The sequence below is a fragment of the Kwoniella bestiolae genome, chromosome 6 (genome assembly GCF_000512585.2).
Source record: "Kwoniella bestiolae CBS 10118 chromosome 6, complete sequence".
Taxonomy (NCBI): Eukaryota; Fungi; Basidiomycota; class Tremellomycetes; order Tremellales; family Cryptococcaceae; genus Kwoniella; species Kwoniella bestiolae.
The window spans coordinates 657,824-673,719 of record NC_089246.1 but is presented as its reverse complement, the minus strand read 5'-3'; the positions used below and the strand labels follow the sequence as shown (position 1 = coordinate 673,719).

Here is a 15,896-nt window from a genome sequence, read left to right as displayed (position 1 = left end):
CGGAGAGCGGCGGTCCACTTCCCCTTGTAGTATTATAAGTGATCAAGTGAAAGAAGAGAAGATACTTTTGAATGAATAGGTTGAAGCATAGCAATGTAAGAACAGTTCACACAGCATTAATGATATCTGTGGGTTTTGATGTAAACGTTGGAAGGATGTCACCCAGGTTAGATCTTGGCGCGTCAATACAGAATTAGGCAAGCGGATCCGCTTAGGCACGCGTTGGTCTTCTTGGGTCATGGCATTTGCTGACAACTTTTCACACGATCTATGCACCTCCCCTGTGCTTGCACGACATGGTTTCATGAAAGATGATACCAGCACTGTGCTAATGAGATTGAGCAATTCACAGAATGAAGATTGACGATGGCAGCAAGACACGCACGTGCCCTCCTTCCATCTGATTTCAAACTGCCACAATTGGCGGAAGACGTTGCACCTAAATCGAGGTAGGTTATCCTTTGACTTCTGCTGAAGGGTGAAACGTTGAAAGGAGCAAATCACGCATCTCTCAAGGGTCTCGAATAAGACATCAAAGATGTACTGAGAAACATAATCAGAATCACCATTTTAAGTATACCCTGGAACACACAAATCATCATGTCCAGCCAAATTACCAACCTCCCTACACACATTCTACTTGCTATCGCATCGCATCTCGATCGACCGTCCCTCGTCAACCTGGCTGTGACATGTAAAATGTTACATCCGGTAGCCGAAAAAGCCATATGGACCCATCTAGACCTCTCTATTCGCTCATCACCTGCTTCTTCAATCATCAAAAACCGATTATCACGTGTCCGAGATACCTATATTTGGCAACCAGGACAAGACGAGGTGGCGTATCAATTAACAATCGCTACGGCTTATTCAGAAGTCATGAAGATCCTACACCATCATCTTCTGGTGCATCCTCTCTGGCTAAGGCATATCAGACGGATTACTGTCGACATCGATCAATTGCTTTGCGACTCATTTCTGGATTTACTCCGACTCACATCTCCCACACTTACGAGCCTGGAACTGCTTCCCCCGGAATACGTATTTGGTCCCTCAAGAACTCAAAGTTTATTCACTCTCGCCCAAGTATTTCTCTCCCTTGATGCACCATTAGTCGCTCTCAGACATCTGCAGATAACGCTAGAAGAAAACTGGCAAACTCCCCTTCGATTCGCGTTACGTTGCGCACCGTACCTCAGATCGTTGAGGATTACCCCTGCCAGTGCGCATGCTGGTGGATGGGGACGGAAGACCATATTCGAATCACCAGATGGGAGACATTGGCCCAGTATGAGCTACCTTAGGAAAGTTGAAGTGGATGAAATGTCTGAACAGCTAGCAGATATGTTGACATATCTGCTGCAATGCTCGGATGGGATAACTTACGTGGCGCTTCGAGATCAATCGGGTTGTTGGAAACCGTCTTCAAGTGATCCTCTTGTGATAATATTGGGCCAACAAGCAAAACTGGATTACCTGGCTATGAGTAGAGAAGCTTTCGATACGCTTAGGAAATCTGGTAGTGTACCGCCTATCAAGATACTCTCAATATCAGATAAGAACGTCAAACACACCTTACCACTTCTGCAGGTGAGCGAATCGAATCTACCTTGAAGGGACCAAGAGCTAATCTTAGTGTGGTAGTTCAATATTATACCACAATGCGAGACGATAACCACTATGTACTTGAATGGATACTCCGCTCTCGCTCACGGTACGACCTCTTTCGGATGGGACGAAGAATATCAGGGACTTCCTGCCCCGATGCGAACAATACCCCCCTCATTTCTTGACGATATACATCAGTCAAAGAATCTCAAGGTCGTCTTATTTCCAACCGACCCTTACGAAGCGAATTACCCTGGTGAAGAGTTCGTGCCGACAGAGGAGATACTCAAGAAAACAGGAAGAGCAATACTAATACGTACATATACTACTACTGATCAACATGGGAATCAAGATATGTTCACTCATTGTAGAAGCTATTCTGCTCATCATACTCACGTTACCGACTCTTATGCTCATCACGCTCAAGAAGTGTGGGAAGAATATACTGATTTTAATGGGAAGTACGTCGATCCATCCATATTGGGAAAGGTGTATAGTACACTGGGAGCAGAGGGCATGTGGATAGAAGGAGGAAGGGATTTGCGAATGCCTTCAGAGGCTTGGGAGGTTTTAAGAAAGGTGTGACCGTCTCCGTCCAGAATGCTGTGGAAATACGTATGAAAGGAGGTGGACGATGTGCACTAAGGTTGTAGACGAGTGGATGAAAGGAGACGATCCTTTCTAGAATAAAGCTATGTGGTAACAATACAAAGTAAATTGCTCAGATATAACTCGCATGCGTCAGCATTTCAACGTCTGATTCATCTCTATCTTCAATGTCTCTCAAAGCAAATATAATCTCCCAAGCTCATTTCAGAGCACGAAGATGAATTGCCCTGCTATCACAGAACCCAGTGGTCTCCTATCATTACCCCAAGAACTTCTCCTAAAAGTTACATCGCATCTCGATCCCGCATCCGCCGTAGCCCTCTCAATGACCTGTCGATCTCTCCAACCACCTGCAGAATGTCGCATCTGGAGTCAAATCCGAATAACCGAACGGGACATCTTTGAAAATCGCTCCAAAACTTTCAAACTCGATTACTCTACTCTCAATTTCGATGATCCCCATGCCGATGAAGGGAAAGACCTTTTCGATAGTCTCGCCAATACCCATTCGGGAGCTTGGGCCTTGAAGTCGCAAGCTGTATTATTCCACTTCAACTACCTTTTAACTCGTCATCATTGGAGGAAAAGCTGTGTGAAGAAGTTGAACTTGGAACTACGGCATGAGATCCCTCAGGAGCTTGTGGATCTGTTGAAGGGTTTACCGTGCTTGGAAGATCTTGAGCTGAGATTCCCAGAATATCCTTCGAGCCTCCTTGACGCTCATTGCCTCCCTGGCTTCATCAGTTGTCTGCAACTCTTCCGATCCTTGGAGAACAACCCCTTGGAGCGATTGAGAAACATCAAGGTTTATTTGGTATATGATTGGAATGAGACTGTACTTTCCATACTCCGCTCAGCTCCAAATCTAGAATGTCTACATATAGGAGGCCAGATTTTGTACACCAAGCAGTTCAAACAATTCAATCCCGCCATTGACAGTATTGAGGGACCAAAGAGCCTGAAGAGCTTGGTCATAGATGAGATGCACCCTTTCTTCGTTCCCACTCTCAATGCGATCGTAGACGCCTCCCCAAATCTACACAAAGTAGCTCTGAGAGATGAATTCTTCAGATGGAGACCAAAATTAGATAATTCGCTGTTGGAAAGTCTGAGTAAACTGGACAACTTGAGGGAGATGGAGGTATCTTCAAACTGCTTCGATGCGCTATGCGATCTCGAGGGATGGACGACAGTGGAGGATCTGAAGTTGAGTTGGAGTACAGTCATGCTGAAAGAGAGAGAGAATTATGTAGGTAGAATACCGCACTGCTCATTCACAAGTTGGGTTTAAGCTGATGAAATGATGATCAGGGCATGATAACCATCCCATGCCTCATTCCACCACTACTAAATCTCCAGAGGTACCAAATTCAAGTATCGTACTACTCAACATCGTCCCACGGATTCGAACATCTCGCTGAACCTTCTTCCAGCGTATTAGCAACATTGTTATCACGTCTTCTCATGGAACTGGCAGATGCTCCACAGCTGCGGATCATCTCATACAGCGACAACCCCCCTCTGCAAGGAGAAGGAGAAGAGACAGATGATCTGCGGTGGGAATGGAAGTCGGACCGGTTTCAAGGACTGCTCGTTTACTCCTATACAAACGATGATGGAGATGAGCTGTTCCATTGTAGATCGAAGTTCCAACATTCCTCACATAAATTGAATCACAGACCAAGGTGGATGGGCAATTCTGCAGGATGGAAGGAACACGGGTATTATAATGGCAGAGCGATACCTACTAGAGTACTTGCTGGTGTGTACGGTGCGACGGGTGTGACGGTGTCTGGCAATGAGCCTGGGATAGGGTTGCACATGAGTAAGGAAGGCTGGGATCTGTTGAGAGCCGGGAGAGGACAGGATGAAAGTTGGACTGGAGCTTTCTTAGAATCAAATCGCACGTAATGATCTCATGGTAGAGCAGCATGTCGGATACAAATTTTGAATGCATTCTCAATTTATCTATATACTGCTTCTTATTCTTGAGCGATAACTGCTCATTTCCGACCCGTGATTTGAAAATGACACCGTCCTTCCGCTCAGGCAACCAGCTGCTTCTTTTGTATCTACCACTGATAATCCTCTTACAGATCCGTGGCTTCATCAACATTAACAATAAAGTTTAAGAACCATCTGACTTGCTCGACGAACACATCGGCGGACTACATGATTTATCGTGATTTAGCTGTTTAGAACAAGATCCAAGTGCGCACTTTTAGTGGTTGAAGCGGACTCACAATAGCCTCATTGACAGTATGAGCATTATTGAGATGCTGATTCTTCCCAATCTGATAAGCGAACCTGTAAATGTTCCTGGTCAAATTCCAGTATTGCCTAGTATCGGTATTCTGTCACAAGTCATCCGATGTCAGATCATCAGTCATTGCTACATAGTCATGGAGACAGGAAGCAACGTATAACTTACGCCGGTAGAAAGAGCAGGAACAGTGAATATTTCTTTCTTAGCTTCTTCTTCCTCGAGATACGCTTCAGGTCGAGTGGCATATACTCCCTTGGCGGTTCCAGTGAAGACTCGCCAAGCGGGATCTTCAAGTGTGAAAGGGGATAAGGGGGCTGGATCGATTCTGGTCAATCAGCATCAACATAGAAGTCAGCTACTACACTTACCAGAGATGAAGAGGAGTAAAGTAAAGGTGCTTACCCAAGTTTGGTAGTGTCGACAATTACTTTGCCAGCTTTGGGGCCTGCAGCAGGGTTGATCTCCTTCCCGAAAGCCTCGATGGACAAGTTCAGCTTACTCGCAGCTGGAGCGATTACTGCTGCGATATGCTCTTTGAGCTCAGCAATCGAAGACGCAATGTTGATCCGATGGTTCACCACAGCTGTGACACTTTCGGGCTACACGACATATGTCGACAAATCAGCCCTTGCAATACTGTAGTTGCCTGTACGGAATGATTTGGATTTACAAGAGCATTGACCTTCAATCCTCCATTGATTATATCGACCGCTTGGGTGGTACTGACCAAAGCCCGTCCTTTACCTTGAGGGAGGGTTCCATCTTCATAGCTTCCTGTGACCCACCAATCCTCAATGGCTTGCAAAGCCTTATGGTCGATTTTGCCTTGGTTGTTCAAGGAGTTGGCAAGTCTGTTGGCATTCTTCTTGAGATCTTTGGGTATTCCAGGTGCAGCCTCCGCCGCGCAGGTGATGTAGTTGACCAAGGGCGAATCGATCTGTAGATCAGGCTTGAAGGGGTGCGCTTCCAATGCAGCGATAAGAAGGGAGATGTAGCCTATGCCAGTATGTGGGGCTGTCGGATGAAGTCTGTCAGCTTACCATGCTATAGCATGATGCAGACAGAAGTTTCTGCGACTTACGAGGGACTGAGCTATGACCACCTTGAGTCTCGACTTTGATCTCGATGTTGGTAGATCCCTTCTCGCCAACAGCAGGAGCAGCGAAGAGCTTTAAAGACCAGGTGAGCTGTGATCAACGTCAGTGACAGCCAACTTACCTGACCCCAGGCTTCGTCAACCCCGTTACCTTCATCGATGAGAATCGCAATCGAGTCTTTACCATATTTCTCTTCTATGAGATGACTCAGTGCCAGAGCACCCTAAAACAGTCATGTTTTAGCATAGGTACCGTTTGCTCCTAGAGCCAGGTTCACGTACATTTCCAGCAATCTCTTCATCGTTGCCGAAGGCTAGCAATAAAGTTCTGGTGGGATTGAATTTCCCTGACTCAAGGAGCAACTCGACCGCCGAGCTACATCGAAGGATAGTCAGCTGACCTATCTGTGTTGAGCCAATGAATATACAATAGAAAGACAGGAAACTCACAGTGCACCGATAAGCCCCGACTTGTCGTCGCTTGATCCTCGTCCCCAGATATATTCCCCATCATAGTGACCAGAGAAGGGGTCGTGCTTCCACAAGTTTCGAGTCGCGGGTAACACCGGGACAGTATCTACGTTTAACAATATTCCGTCAGTCTCCAAGCTAGGCAAAGATACGGACAGTCACATACCGGAATGACCAGTCAAGAGAAGAGGTTTGAGGGAGGGGTCTGTGCCCTCCCATTCGAAGAGGACCGCATGGGTATAAGCTGGGGTTCTCTTGAGGTGCTTGTGCCTGGTGAGATCAACAAATCAATGAGACCGGAGATATCGATGAGCAGAACATGTATCGGAACTTACACCAGAGGGAATGCTTTCTCTAAGTCTACGTTCAAGGAGAAGGCATTATAAGTACCACTTTAACACAGCAAAAGCACACCGACTCACACTTGTGGAACTCGTCAAACTTGTCCCATCTATCATCCTCACCGACTTTCCCAAAGTCGTCAAAGGTCTCAGTGTTGACCTTCACGGCGTCACTGAGCCAGTGGATCAATCTGTTTTTCTTACCGACAACTAAGGACGATACGTTATACGCCTTGGGGTAGATTGCATCAGCTTGTTGACAGCTCGATTTCTTTTCGCCCTGGGGGATAGACGATCGATCAAAGAGATCTCCAGTGACGCTTGGGGATAGAACAATGTGCTGGAGGATCAAGAACAATCCGAAGAGAAGACCAATGTTCTTGCCATGGCGAGATAACCAGCTGGATTTGGGCTTCAACAGGTCTTCCTCGGATAGAGGAGTGTTGGAAGGAAGGAGTGACTTCTCGGTGTTTGGTAGACCTCTCATTATGGTTCGACCACTCTTCTCAAGAGGTAGTAAGCAGTATGGATGGTCTCAGTGCCCATATCAAATGCAAGAGTGTATGTTAAGTAGCTCTGAATGCTTAGATGACCATAAAGATGTGGCTATAGCACCCGATATCACGCTATCATTGTGGAAGATGACGTGCAGCCGGTCATCTCCGTTAGGCTGCTTCGCAGGACCTGGCGGCTAAAATACCACCGATGACTGATAAAGTACCCGAGGTGAAACATGATCAGGATTTCTACGAGCTACGAGAATGCAATTGAAGGCATGATTAGTTACAGTTGATCCGACGCCTCTGGAAAGTGCTCATTGGGTTTCGGCTTGTGGGACGGGGGACAGCTAACGACGCGATTTGCTGTGAATACGATTCTATACATTTTGGGAGACGATTCTATTTGTCTAGAGTGGTGAAAATGAAACTTGTGACATGGCGGTTGCCTCTAGGTAAATGCCAGTCATCTTAAATCTCTCTACTCTCATCAACATTCACGATGAAGTTTGCGAACCACCTGACAAGCTCTACTAAGCTGTCCGCAGGCTGCAACATAACGCACGGGTTAGATTACGCTCTATTGCGTTGATATCCGTTCTTCGACTCACCAAGAACTCATCGACGGTATGGATATTGTTGTGGAGATCATTTTTCGCTTCCATGTAACCGAATCGGTAGATGTTCCGGGTCAGATTCCAGTATCGTTTGGTATCAGTATTCTGTCGGTCCAGTCAGCATTCCAATAGCTCAACGAGCCTAAGCGGTACGACTTACACCGGTGGAAATGGACGGAGCCATTATGATCTCCTTTTCGGCCTCTTCCTTGCTTGACAAGGCTTCTGGTCGAGTTGCGTATACGCTCTTGACCGTTCCTGAGAGCAGTTTCCATGCCGGGCTGTCAATGGTGAAAGGTGAGACAGGAGCGGGGTCGAGTCTACAAAGGCATATCTCTTTCCTTCAGTAACACAATTTCAAGCACCATGTGATGCGTGGACTCACGAAGAGTTGAAAGCCACATTCAAGAATACCTTCCCTGCTTTTGGACCCTTGGTCTCTTGGTCCATATGACATCCTTGATATTGGACATCTTTACCGAAGGCCTCAACATCCAGATTGAGAATGTGTGCGACAGGTGATACTACATCGATAAGCTGCTGTTGGAGCTCAGCGACCGAAGACGCGAGACTTATTCTGTGGTTGACGATCGCAACAACGCTCTCAGGCTATATTCAACTGTCCTATTAGCTCCTGTACCTAATTCTCCGGGATTTCGAAACACCACATACCAGAGCATTGACCTTGAGACCACCATTGATGATATCTACAGCCTGAGTAGTACCGACCATAGCGCTCCCGAGCCCTTTGGGGAATGTACCATCTTTGTAACTACCCTCGACCCACCACTCTTCGACCTCTTTGAGAGCTTTCATATCTACCTTGCCGCTTTTAGACGTGAGAGAATCCTCCAAACGGTGAACAGCTTTTCTGAGATGGCTTGGGAAGTGAGGTGCCGAGTCTGCGCCACAAGCTACCATATTGACCAGAGGTGATTCAACATTTAAGATGGGTTTATGAGGGTGTCTTTCAAGCGCGGCAATGAGCATAGAGATATATCCGATCCCGGTATGGGGAGCTATTAGTGAGATCAACGTATGTTCCCATCGCTACATGGCATGGCCACTTACGAGGAACGGAACTATGTCCACCTAGAGTTTCTACTCGAAGTTCAAGATCCATGTATCCCTTCTCACCGACTGCAGGCGTAGCGAAGAGCTATCATAGCCTGTGCTTCAGCTAAGATCATCCTCTGAGACGGCGAGGACCTACCTGACCCCAAACTTCCTCCAAGCCATTGCCCTCATCTACCAACATTGCAATCGAATCCTTGCCGTACTTTCCTTCGATCCATTCATTCAGGTGGTAGGCTCCCTAGGGCAGACGCGTTGTCAGTATGCAAGGCTATGGAGTGGTATGAGCCGAAGCCCAGGTGGAAACGAACCACCTTGCCGCCTGTTTCCTCGTCATTGCCCAAAGCTAAAATCACGGTTCTAGCTGGGGTGAATTTGCCTGACTCAAGTAATAGTTCGATAGCAGATCTGTCGACGCACGAGTGAGTCCAATCAATTTGAGCGAGACTCGGTCGAAAAGCCTCACAACGCGCCGATTACACCCGATTTGTCATCACTTGTGCCTCTGCCCCAGATTACTTCGCCATCATACTCTCCGCCGAAGGGATCATGGGTCCAGAGACCCTTCGTAGCAGGGAGTACAGGTACCACATCTATTATGCACATTAGCCGCTGTCCGGTCGAAAGCTTGTCAAACGAGTCGACCCACCCTGGTGTCCAGTCAGCATAAGAGGTTTTAGCGAAGGATTGGAGCCTTCCCATTCAAACACGAGAGCATGAGTGGCTACTCGAGTTCGCTTTAGGTGTTGATGGCTAACATAAAAGGTTAGCCTCGAAGAGGTGAGACTATCCTTGTGATTCGAACTCACACAAGGGGATATGCGTTTTCGAGATCTGTGTCATGAGGTTTGATAGCATCAGCAAGATACACTTCCTTCTCTTCAGAGAAATTATGGCTAGACCGCCGATGCAGAAATGGGCGAGACTTACAATCAGCAAACCGATAGAAGACATCCCAACGCTTATCCACTCCGATCTCACCCATATCATCGAAAGTCTCTGTAGGAATTTGAACAGCACCGCTAAGCCAACTAACGAGCTGATCCTTCTTGCCCTCGATAAGGGAAGAGACGTTGAAGCTCTTTGGGTAGATGGGTTCAGCTTGTTCGCAGCTAGATTTTCTGGGTCCTTTGGTGGCTGATGAGGCATCGCCCCAGAGATCAAGTAGATACGGCGAGATCACAAAATGCTGAAGCAGGATAAATAGACCTAGTAAGACTGTAAGAGATTTACGATTCCGAGAGAACCAGTTCTGTTTGGAGGTGTGTGTTGCCCGAGGGGCAGAAGATGGTAAGACCGCCTTCTCGTTGGAAGTGCCCATGTTGTAGAAGTCAATGCTAGGCATTGCTGATGAACAGCTGGGGGCAATGAGAATCAGATGAATGAGCAAGAATGAATGTAGGTCGTCTTATCATTCTCAGCGATATCTGAATGGTGGGCATGAGCATGTGCTTCACCAAACCATAACGTCATCGGCCAAATGCGATAAGGCGCACAGGCGGACATGTCCGCTTTCTGTCCTGACCATCCTTTAAAGGAATCCAAACAGTCATTCGACCCTGACTGCTTCACGCGTATGATTTTGGAAAGACAAAGATGAAGGTCGTTGAATCAAGACCATAGTCATCATCGTGTTACGGGCGAATAATCGTGACGATGTAAAATGGATGTAATTCCGCGTGAGCTACCGGGACAAGGTAGGCTTCATGACACTCCCAAGAAATCGCATTCCGAGATCCTCCAGGAAATCATAGAACCTTCTATGTCCCTAAGTCCAGAATGTCTGAGAGTGGCTGGTCATTCCCATCCCACAGGACAACCTCAATTTATGGTCGTCACCCCTTTCGACGATACCGATTTTTCACGTGGTGAGCAACAACCATAAGCTGGAAAACAATGTTCTTGCAAAGTCATCAACAACAAATTCTATGCACCAACAGGTCATTCCTTCTTAGTTCAACTCGTACTTACCGCATTTTAGAACCTGTAAATTATACGTCACTTAGGGTATGAGACATAGCTTGATTGTCTGAGATCAACACCCCACCCCACCTCCAGGATCCGACAGTCACGATAGGAGATCATGTCAACATCTGCCAGACCACCATATTCGACACAACCCACAGCGACTACTCTCATCTCATCGACATCGTACAACTCGGAATTCCAGACCAACACCACCACCCTTACCTCAATCACTGTCCCGGACCTCCCCAGCCCGGGAGCACACAAACACAAGTTAGAGCCTATATTAGACGTATACGAGGAACCGACCACCATGGAAGATAGATATGCGGAGGAGAAACCTAGAAGAACAAGTATGGATCTGAGTAGAGGGCCCAGTGTGAAGGACCGGGCAAATCAGTTCGAACAGAATGCTTCTTCCTCCTCCTCCAATACACCTAGGGGAAGACCATTACCCCAACCTCAGCTGTACGATATGGGCCGGACAAGGTCGACCTCGCCATTGAGGGTGAATCGAAGAGTCTCGTCAAACGTATCTACACCAACACAATTAAGGAGAGTACCGGTCCCAGCTACTGCTCCAGTGGATAAACTATCGACCCAACGGAGGACATACGAATTTGAGAATGCTTCTCCCACTTCTGATAGATTCCCACCAGCAAGATTAGAAAGGGGCAGTGGATCGGCAAAGAGGATGATCCAACAATGGGAGAGTCTACCTGGTACACCCGTCAACGAGTTGCCCAGAACCCGTTATCCTGCTACATCCGTACCTCTAGGAATAACGGGTAGAGTCATGAGTAGAGAGTACCTAGATCAAAAACCATTACCTATCCCGCGAGCTAATCCTATACCTCCCTCTAATCACTTTTCAAGCTCGATGGGTGCAGGACCGAGTTATTCTCCCGCTAAAACAACATACAATCCTTCGCCATTACAACAGCATTTGCGTACACCCACCCAACAGACTAGGAAAAGAGCAGCAACGCTGTCGCCATCCCCTTCATCATATTCACTTTCACCCAGTCCATCGGGAGAGAAGAGGAAGCGGAACGGCGGGAGATCACCATTAAAGGAAATGTTAAATAAATTTGGAGGGGGTATACAAGCGATTGGGAGAAAAGCAAAAGGGAAGAAACAGGAGAAGCACTTTTCAAGGTCAGAATCGTTTGGATGGGATGATGTGAGCAGTGATGAACGATTGGGCACGAACGGGCTGCCTGGTGGGATCGTTTTTAGCGATAGGATGGGAGAAGAAGAGATGGGCCTGAGCAAAGGACCCTCGGATCCTGATGTGAGTCATTCTCATAGCTGATATGATCCTCCCTCGGATAATGCTGATTGTCACGTTCTGGACCGGACAGATCATCCGATCATCAGCAGCAATGTATCTCATCCCCACACCCTGCTCCTCAGTCGCCCAATGGGGCTCGTGGCTTTCATCCTGGGCAGTCCTAACACCAACAACGATGCACATAACCTATTGCCCCATATTCCAAAATCCCTCTTCTGGACACTCGACGCCTCGGAGGGTACTATCAGGAACCAACCCTACACAGGCTTCTGCCCCTGCCGTACCGTTCAGTCAGATACCTCAGCCTGACCCCTCAGTATCGCCAGATGTAGAGATGGCAATGAAGGACTGCGTGGAAGTGCGCAGTTTAAGGAGAGACGAAGTGAGAGGTAGAGGTATACCACCCGTTCCGGAGGGTGTGGGAACAGAAGTGTTGGAGATGGTCTGGAGTGATGGGTCGAAGAGGTATATAGGCGTTGAAGGTGTTGCTGGAAGGTTGGGGTGGGTCAGTGCGATCTGGTAGGTCGTTTCTTCCTCTCATGCTCGAAAGTCTATGGAGATGCTGATAGAGGAGGATTACAGGGATGTACTACTAGCTTGTAAATCCGCTCAACCGCCTGCTCTACCACCCCCATCGCCCCTTGTACCAGCTACGACCCTCTCGCGGACACCGACATCTACCATTCCCCCTGTGCTGGCGGCGCCTACATCACCTCTCCCAAGGCCTGAACCACAACAAACAGATTTCCAATCCCGTCTCAGAGCGTTGGAAGCTCGATCATCCGGATCTGGATCCTCTGCCCCACCAGTACAGAAAGTAGGCGATACATGGGTAGCAGGCAGTGCCCTGGGTATACCCACAAGCGATATCGTCGATCCCCTACCCACTGTACCGATGAGATCGACCTCTCCGTCACCTGCCGCTCAAACTCGGGGTGATGCGATCGGATTGAGAGATAGTGTACAGCGGATGTTCGATCTGGGTCCAGATCCAGACTTGACCCTGGAACGACCAAAATCTGGCGTCTACAATACAGGTCTAAGACAAAGTATGGAGATGTCAGAGAGGATAAGGGCATGGCAACCCTCAACAGCATCAAGCCATCTCGAACATTCCACTCCGTCCTTCTCTAGAACCAATTCCAACAAATCCACCAATACCTCGAACGACTCGAAATCTCTGCATTTACCTTATACCGATCCTGAGGAGGTCACGGTGTTCCCCAAGACGGAAACGATGCTATCGTTTGATCCGAACGATCTGAACCCTTCCAGATCGGCAAGTCAGGTTCGTCGACCCGCTTCGACAGTCGTGGGTGCAGATGCAGTACAACAGACGAGAAGGTATGGTATGATGCTCAGTGCGAAGAATGAGTTGCCATTAACGATCGTAGAGGAGTCTTCGGGGGTGGAATCATTCCTGGCTAAACCACCTATGACACATATAAGTCACATTACGTTTCCCAAACCTGCTGTTGGCGGTGTTCAGATGACCGCACAACCCTCGCAAGCGCCGGGGCTGGCTACTATCCCATCTGGACGATCGACCACTTCAAGCGAAGAAGTGGGCTGTACAAGTGGAAGTGGAAGTTCGAGACCTTCCACTGAGATGCATACACCCCTTACTCGGCCGACAAGTAGTCTGGCCAATACTGCCTTGACAAGCTTGGTAGACCCCACGGTCATTGCGAGGTTGGAAGATCATTCGACAGATCATCACAAGTTGTATGAAAAGATCGATGGGGTAGATTTCAACTTGAAGGAAATTATAGATTCCCTAGATGGGTTTGTGCGATACCAGAAGGAAGTAAACGACCAACCTAGAGAGATTGTCGTGCCGAAGGGATTGGACGATAAGTTGAATACATTGGGATTGGATATCAAGAATATCGAGAACACATTGCAACTTTCGAACCTGGCCAATAATGTTAACCGCGATGATCCGATGAGCAAGGATGCCGAGAATGAGAAGATGTTGGAGGTGAATGAGAAGCTGGATAATATCGTTAGACTTTGTGAACAGGTCTTGTCAAAACAACCTTCGTCGCATTCTGGCGAACGGGTCAAATCGCCGCTTGGGGAAAGTGGCAGTGCTACGAGAAATACGTTGACTGCTTCTCCGAGTGAGGAAGAGAAGTCTGCTGGTCAGGAGGTAGCTCAAATCATGGCTGATCTGGTAAGTGTCTTCCCTCCTTTCTATCCATTACTTCCCATCTGGTGGTGGGTATAAGCTAAATGATTCTATTTCGTTGAAATTGGATAGACCGGCGGATCATCCAAAAACTCTCCTCGATTAGTCGGTCTACACGTCCTGCACAACGATCATATATCTGCGCCACCTTCACCCAAGATCGATGGTATTTCTGGATCTACACTCAGTCCGCCCATCGATACCAAGTCCCTCACACCTACGCCTACTGTCCCTGAGACTAGCAAGGCAATTTCGGGAGGTGGCGGTGGATTCTCCGAGGAAGTCACCAAGCAGATTGGAGATGTCCTGAATCTCGTTACGGAGTTGAAAGATGCTAGGACACTGCAGACTCAGCAGACTACTGATATTGCGAGATGTAAGTGTAACTCACCTTCTACCTTATCTTCTCCTGTTTCCCGCACAATGATGCGCTGCCACCCTGATCATATAAAGTTAGAACAACGTAAGCTGACTCCCTACCTCCTGAAAAGACCTCAACGAGCTCAACTCATGGCTCGAGAAATTCGTCCTCAACTCATCCACCGAACTTTCTACCTTATCCAAACGCCTCAATATACTAGTCGGTTCCTCAGCGGACGATACCTCCTCCTCATCCACCTTGGGAGAAGGCGGATCAAGCACGAGCCCCTCGGGCGGAGGTCAACCTGGCCTACCCGACTTGGTGGCGGACATGCATAGTATGATGTCTGAGCAGAAACGGCGGAACGACTCTGAAGGATTGGTCGGACAGAGGTTGGATGCGTTGTTGGGGATGATGGGTGAGGAGAGGGAGAGGGCGGCGGGGCAGCAGAATAGTATGTGTTATATTTACTTTCACTGTACTCTCCCAAGTCTGCATGTGTAGGAAAAGATGGCTGATGGTGGGGGTACTCTGGTTCAGCCGTCGAACAGGTTGTTGGGATTTTGGAGAGACAACGACAGGATAATGAGTTGTTATTAAGAGCGGTAGCGACGGGTGAGTGTTGCTCTGATACGCCTGCCACGACTCGTTGATATTTCGTGAGCTGATGTCTGCATTTATCGGATAGACCTCACCGCCGAAATTCGAGGCGAGCGAATGCGATTTATCGAAGCTATGCAACAAGCCACTTCGGTGAATGTATCTAGTGGGTTCTGTTCCCTACTCCCTCTACTGGAGAGACTGTACCATCTGTAATGTACTTGATATTGATATTGTTTGTTCATAGTGCACGTCGAAGAATTCAAAAAACTCTTATCAACCGAGGTCAATCGCTCAATGGCTGAACTGGGTCAAATGCGAGAAGAGAAAAAGGTATTGGAGCAGCAGATCAGTGATTTGTTCGCTTTGATGGCTAAACATGGTGGCAAGGTGGGTCCCCTCATCTCTCATCTTTTCAAACCCTGCTCTACCGCTTTTGTCCTCCGGTGTGTCATACACGTCAGGGTCGGTTGGGTATAGGGGATAGTTACTTAGAATGAATGCTGATATCTCTTGGTGGGTGATTAGGGAAAGAAAAATGCACCATCGCCTGTAGCTGGACTGAGAGTCCCGCCGTCGCCTGGGGGTATATCACAGATGATGGGTAGTCCGGTTTATGCTGGTGGGAGGGGACTGCCATTACCTCCACATTAAATGAAGTAGACTCATGATGTTTGGTTTAATATAGATTGATCGTGGACTCTTTTGGGATTTGTGATGTGATGGTTTGTTGAAATGGACAATATCTATAATCTTCATATGTAAATCTGTATCTGGTGTATGTACTTCTACTGCATGCTACGTTCATTAGAAGAAATTCTCTTGCTTCATAGCATCGCATAAACAGTCGGCGGGGAACAGAGATAGACAGCTCGACCATAGTTGCCAACTGCCACCAATCTCTGC

The 15,896-nt window shown here is 47.7% G+C and overlaps 5 protein-coding genes across 5 annotated transcripts; 3 read left to right on the top strand and 2 right to left on the bottom strand.

Moving 5' to 3' along the window:
- Positions 1 to 600: 600 nt before the first annotated feature.
- Positions 601 to 2,193, top strand: I302_107451 (uncharacterized protein; the record flags this gene model as incomplete). Its single annotated transcript, XM_019193417.1, has 2 exons — positions 601 to 1,590; positions 1,645 to 2,193. The coding sequence occupies 2 exons, from the start codon at positions 601 to 603 to the stop codon at positions 2,191 to 2,193; spliced, it is 1,539 nt and encodes a 512-aa protein (XP_019044894.1).
- A 241-nt stretch (positions 2,194 to 2,434) lies between these two features.
- Positions 2,435 to 4,128, top strand: I302_107450 (uncharacterized protein; the record flags this gene model as incomplete). The annotated part of the gene is made up of 2 exons (XM_019193418.1): positions 2,435 to 3,466; positions 3,529 to 4,128. The coding sequence occupies 2 exons, from the start codon at positions 2,435 to 2,437 to the stop codon at positions 4,126 to 4,128; spliced, it is 1,632 nt and encodes a 543-aa protein (XP_019044895.1).
- Positions 4,129 to 4,307: 179 nt separating this feature from the next.
- I302_107449 (uncharacterized protein) lies at positions 4,308 to 6,878 on the bottom strand (the record flags this gene model as incomplete). The annotated part of the gene is made up of 12 exons (XM_019193419.1): positions 4,308 to 4,385; positions 4,461 to 4,571; positions 4,649 to 4,808; positions 4,886 to 5,082; positions 5,154 to 5,497; positions 5,565 to 5,652; positions 5,702 to 5,803; positions 5,862 to 5,955; positions 6,030 to 6,156; positions 6,217 to 6,320; positions 6,386 to 6,410; positions 6,473 to 6,878. The coding sequence occupies 12 exons, from the start codon at positions 6,876 to 6,878 to the stop codon at positions 4,308 to 4,310; spliced, it is 1,836 nt and encodes a 611-aa protein (XP_019044896.1).
- A 481-nt stretch (positions 6,879 to 7,359) lies between these two features.
- Positions 7,360 to 9,900, bottom strand: I302_107448 (uncharacterized protein; the record flags this gene model as incomplete). The annotated part of the gene is made up of 12 exons (XM_019193420.1): positions 7,360 to 7,437; positions 7,500 to 7,610; positions 7,666 to 7,825; positions 7,891 to 8,114; positions 8,178 to 8,524; positions 8,577 to 8,664; positions 8,719 to 8,820; positions 8,891 to 8,987; positions 9,046 to 9,172; positions 9,229 to 9,332; positions 9,389 to 9,413; positions 9,510 to 9,900. 12 exons carry the CDS (start codon positions 9,898 to 9,900, stop codon positions 7,360 to 7,362), a joined length of 1,854 nt encoding a protein of 617 aa, XP_019044897.1.
- Positions 9,901 to 10,662: 762 nt separating this feature from the next.
- On the top strand, positions 10,663 to 15,644 carry I302_107447 (uncharacterized protein; the record flags this gene model as incomplete). The annotated part of the gene is made up of 9 exons (XM_019193421.1): positions 10,663 to 11,838; positions 11,909 to 12,357; positions 12,421 to 14,014; positions 14,102 to 14,405; positions 14,521 to 14,844; positions 14,931 to 15,005; positions 15,079 to 15,156; positions 15,238 to 15,380; positions 15,519 to 15,644. The coding sequence occupies 9 exons, from the start codon at positions 10,663 to 10,665 to the stop codon at positions 15,642 to 15,644; spliced, it is 4,269 nt and encodes a 1,422-aa protein (XP_019044898.1).
- Positions 15,645 to 15,896: the final 252 nt, after the last annotated feature.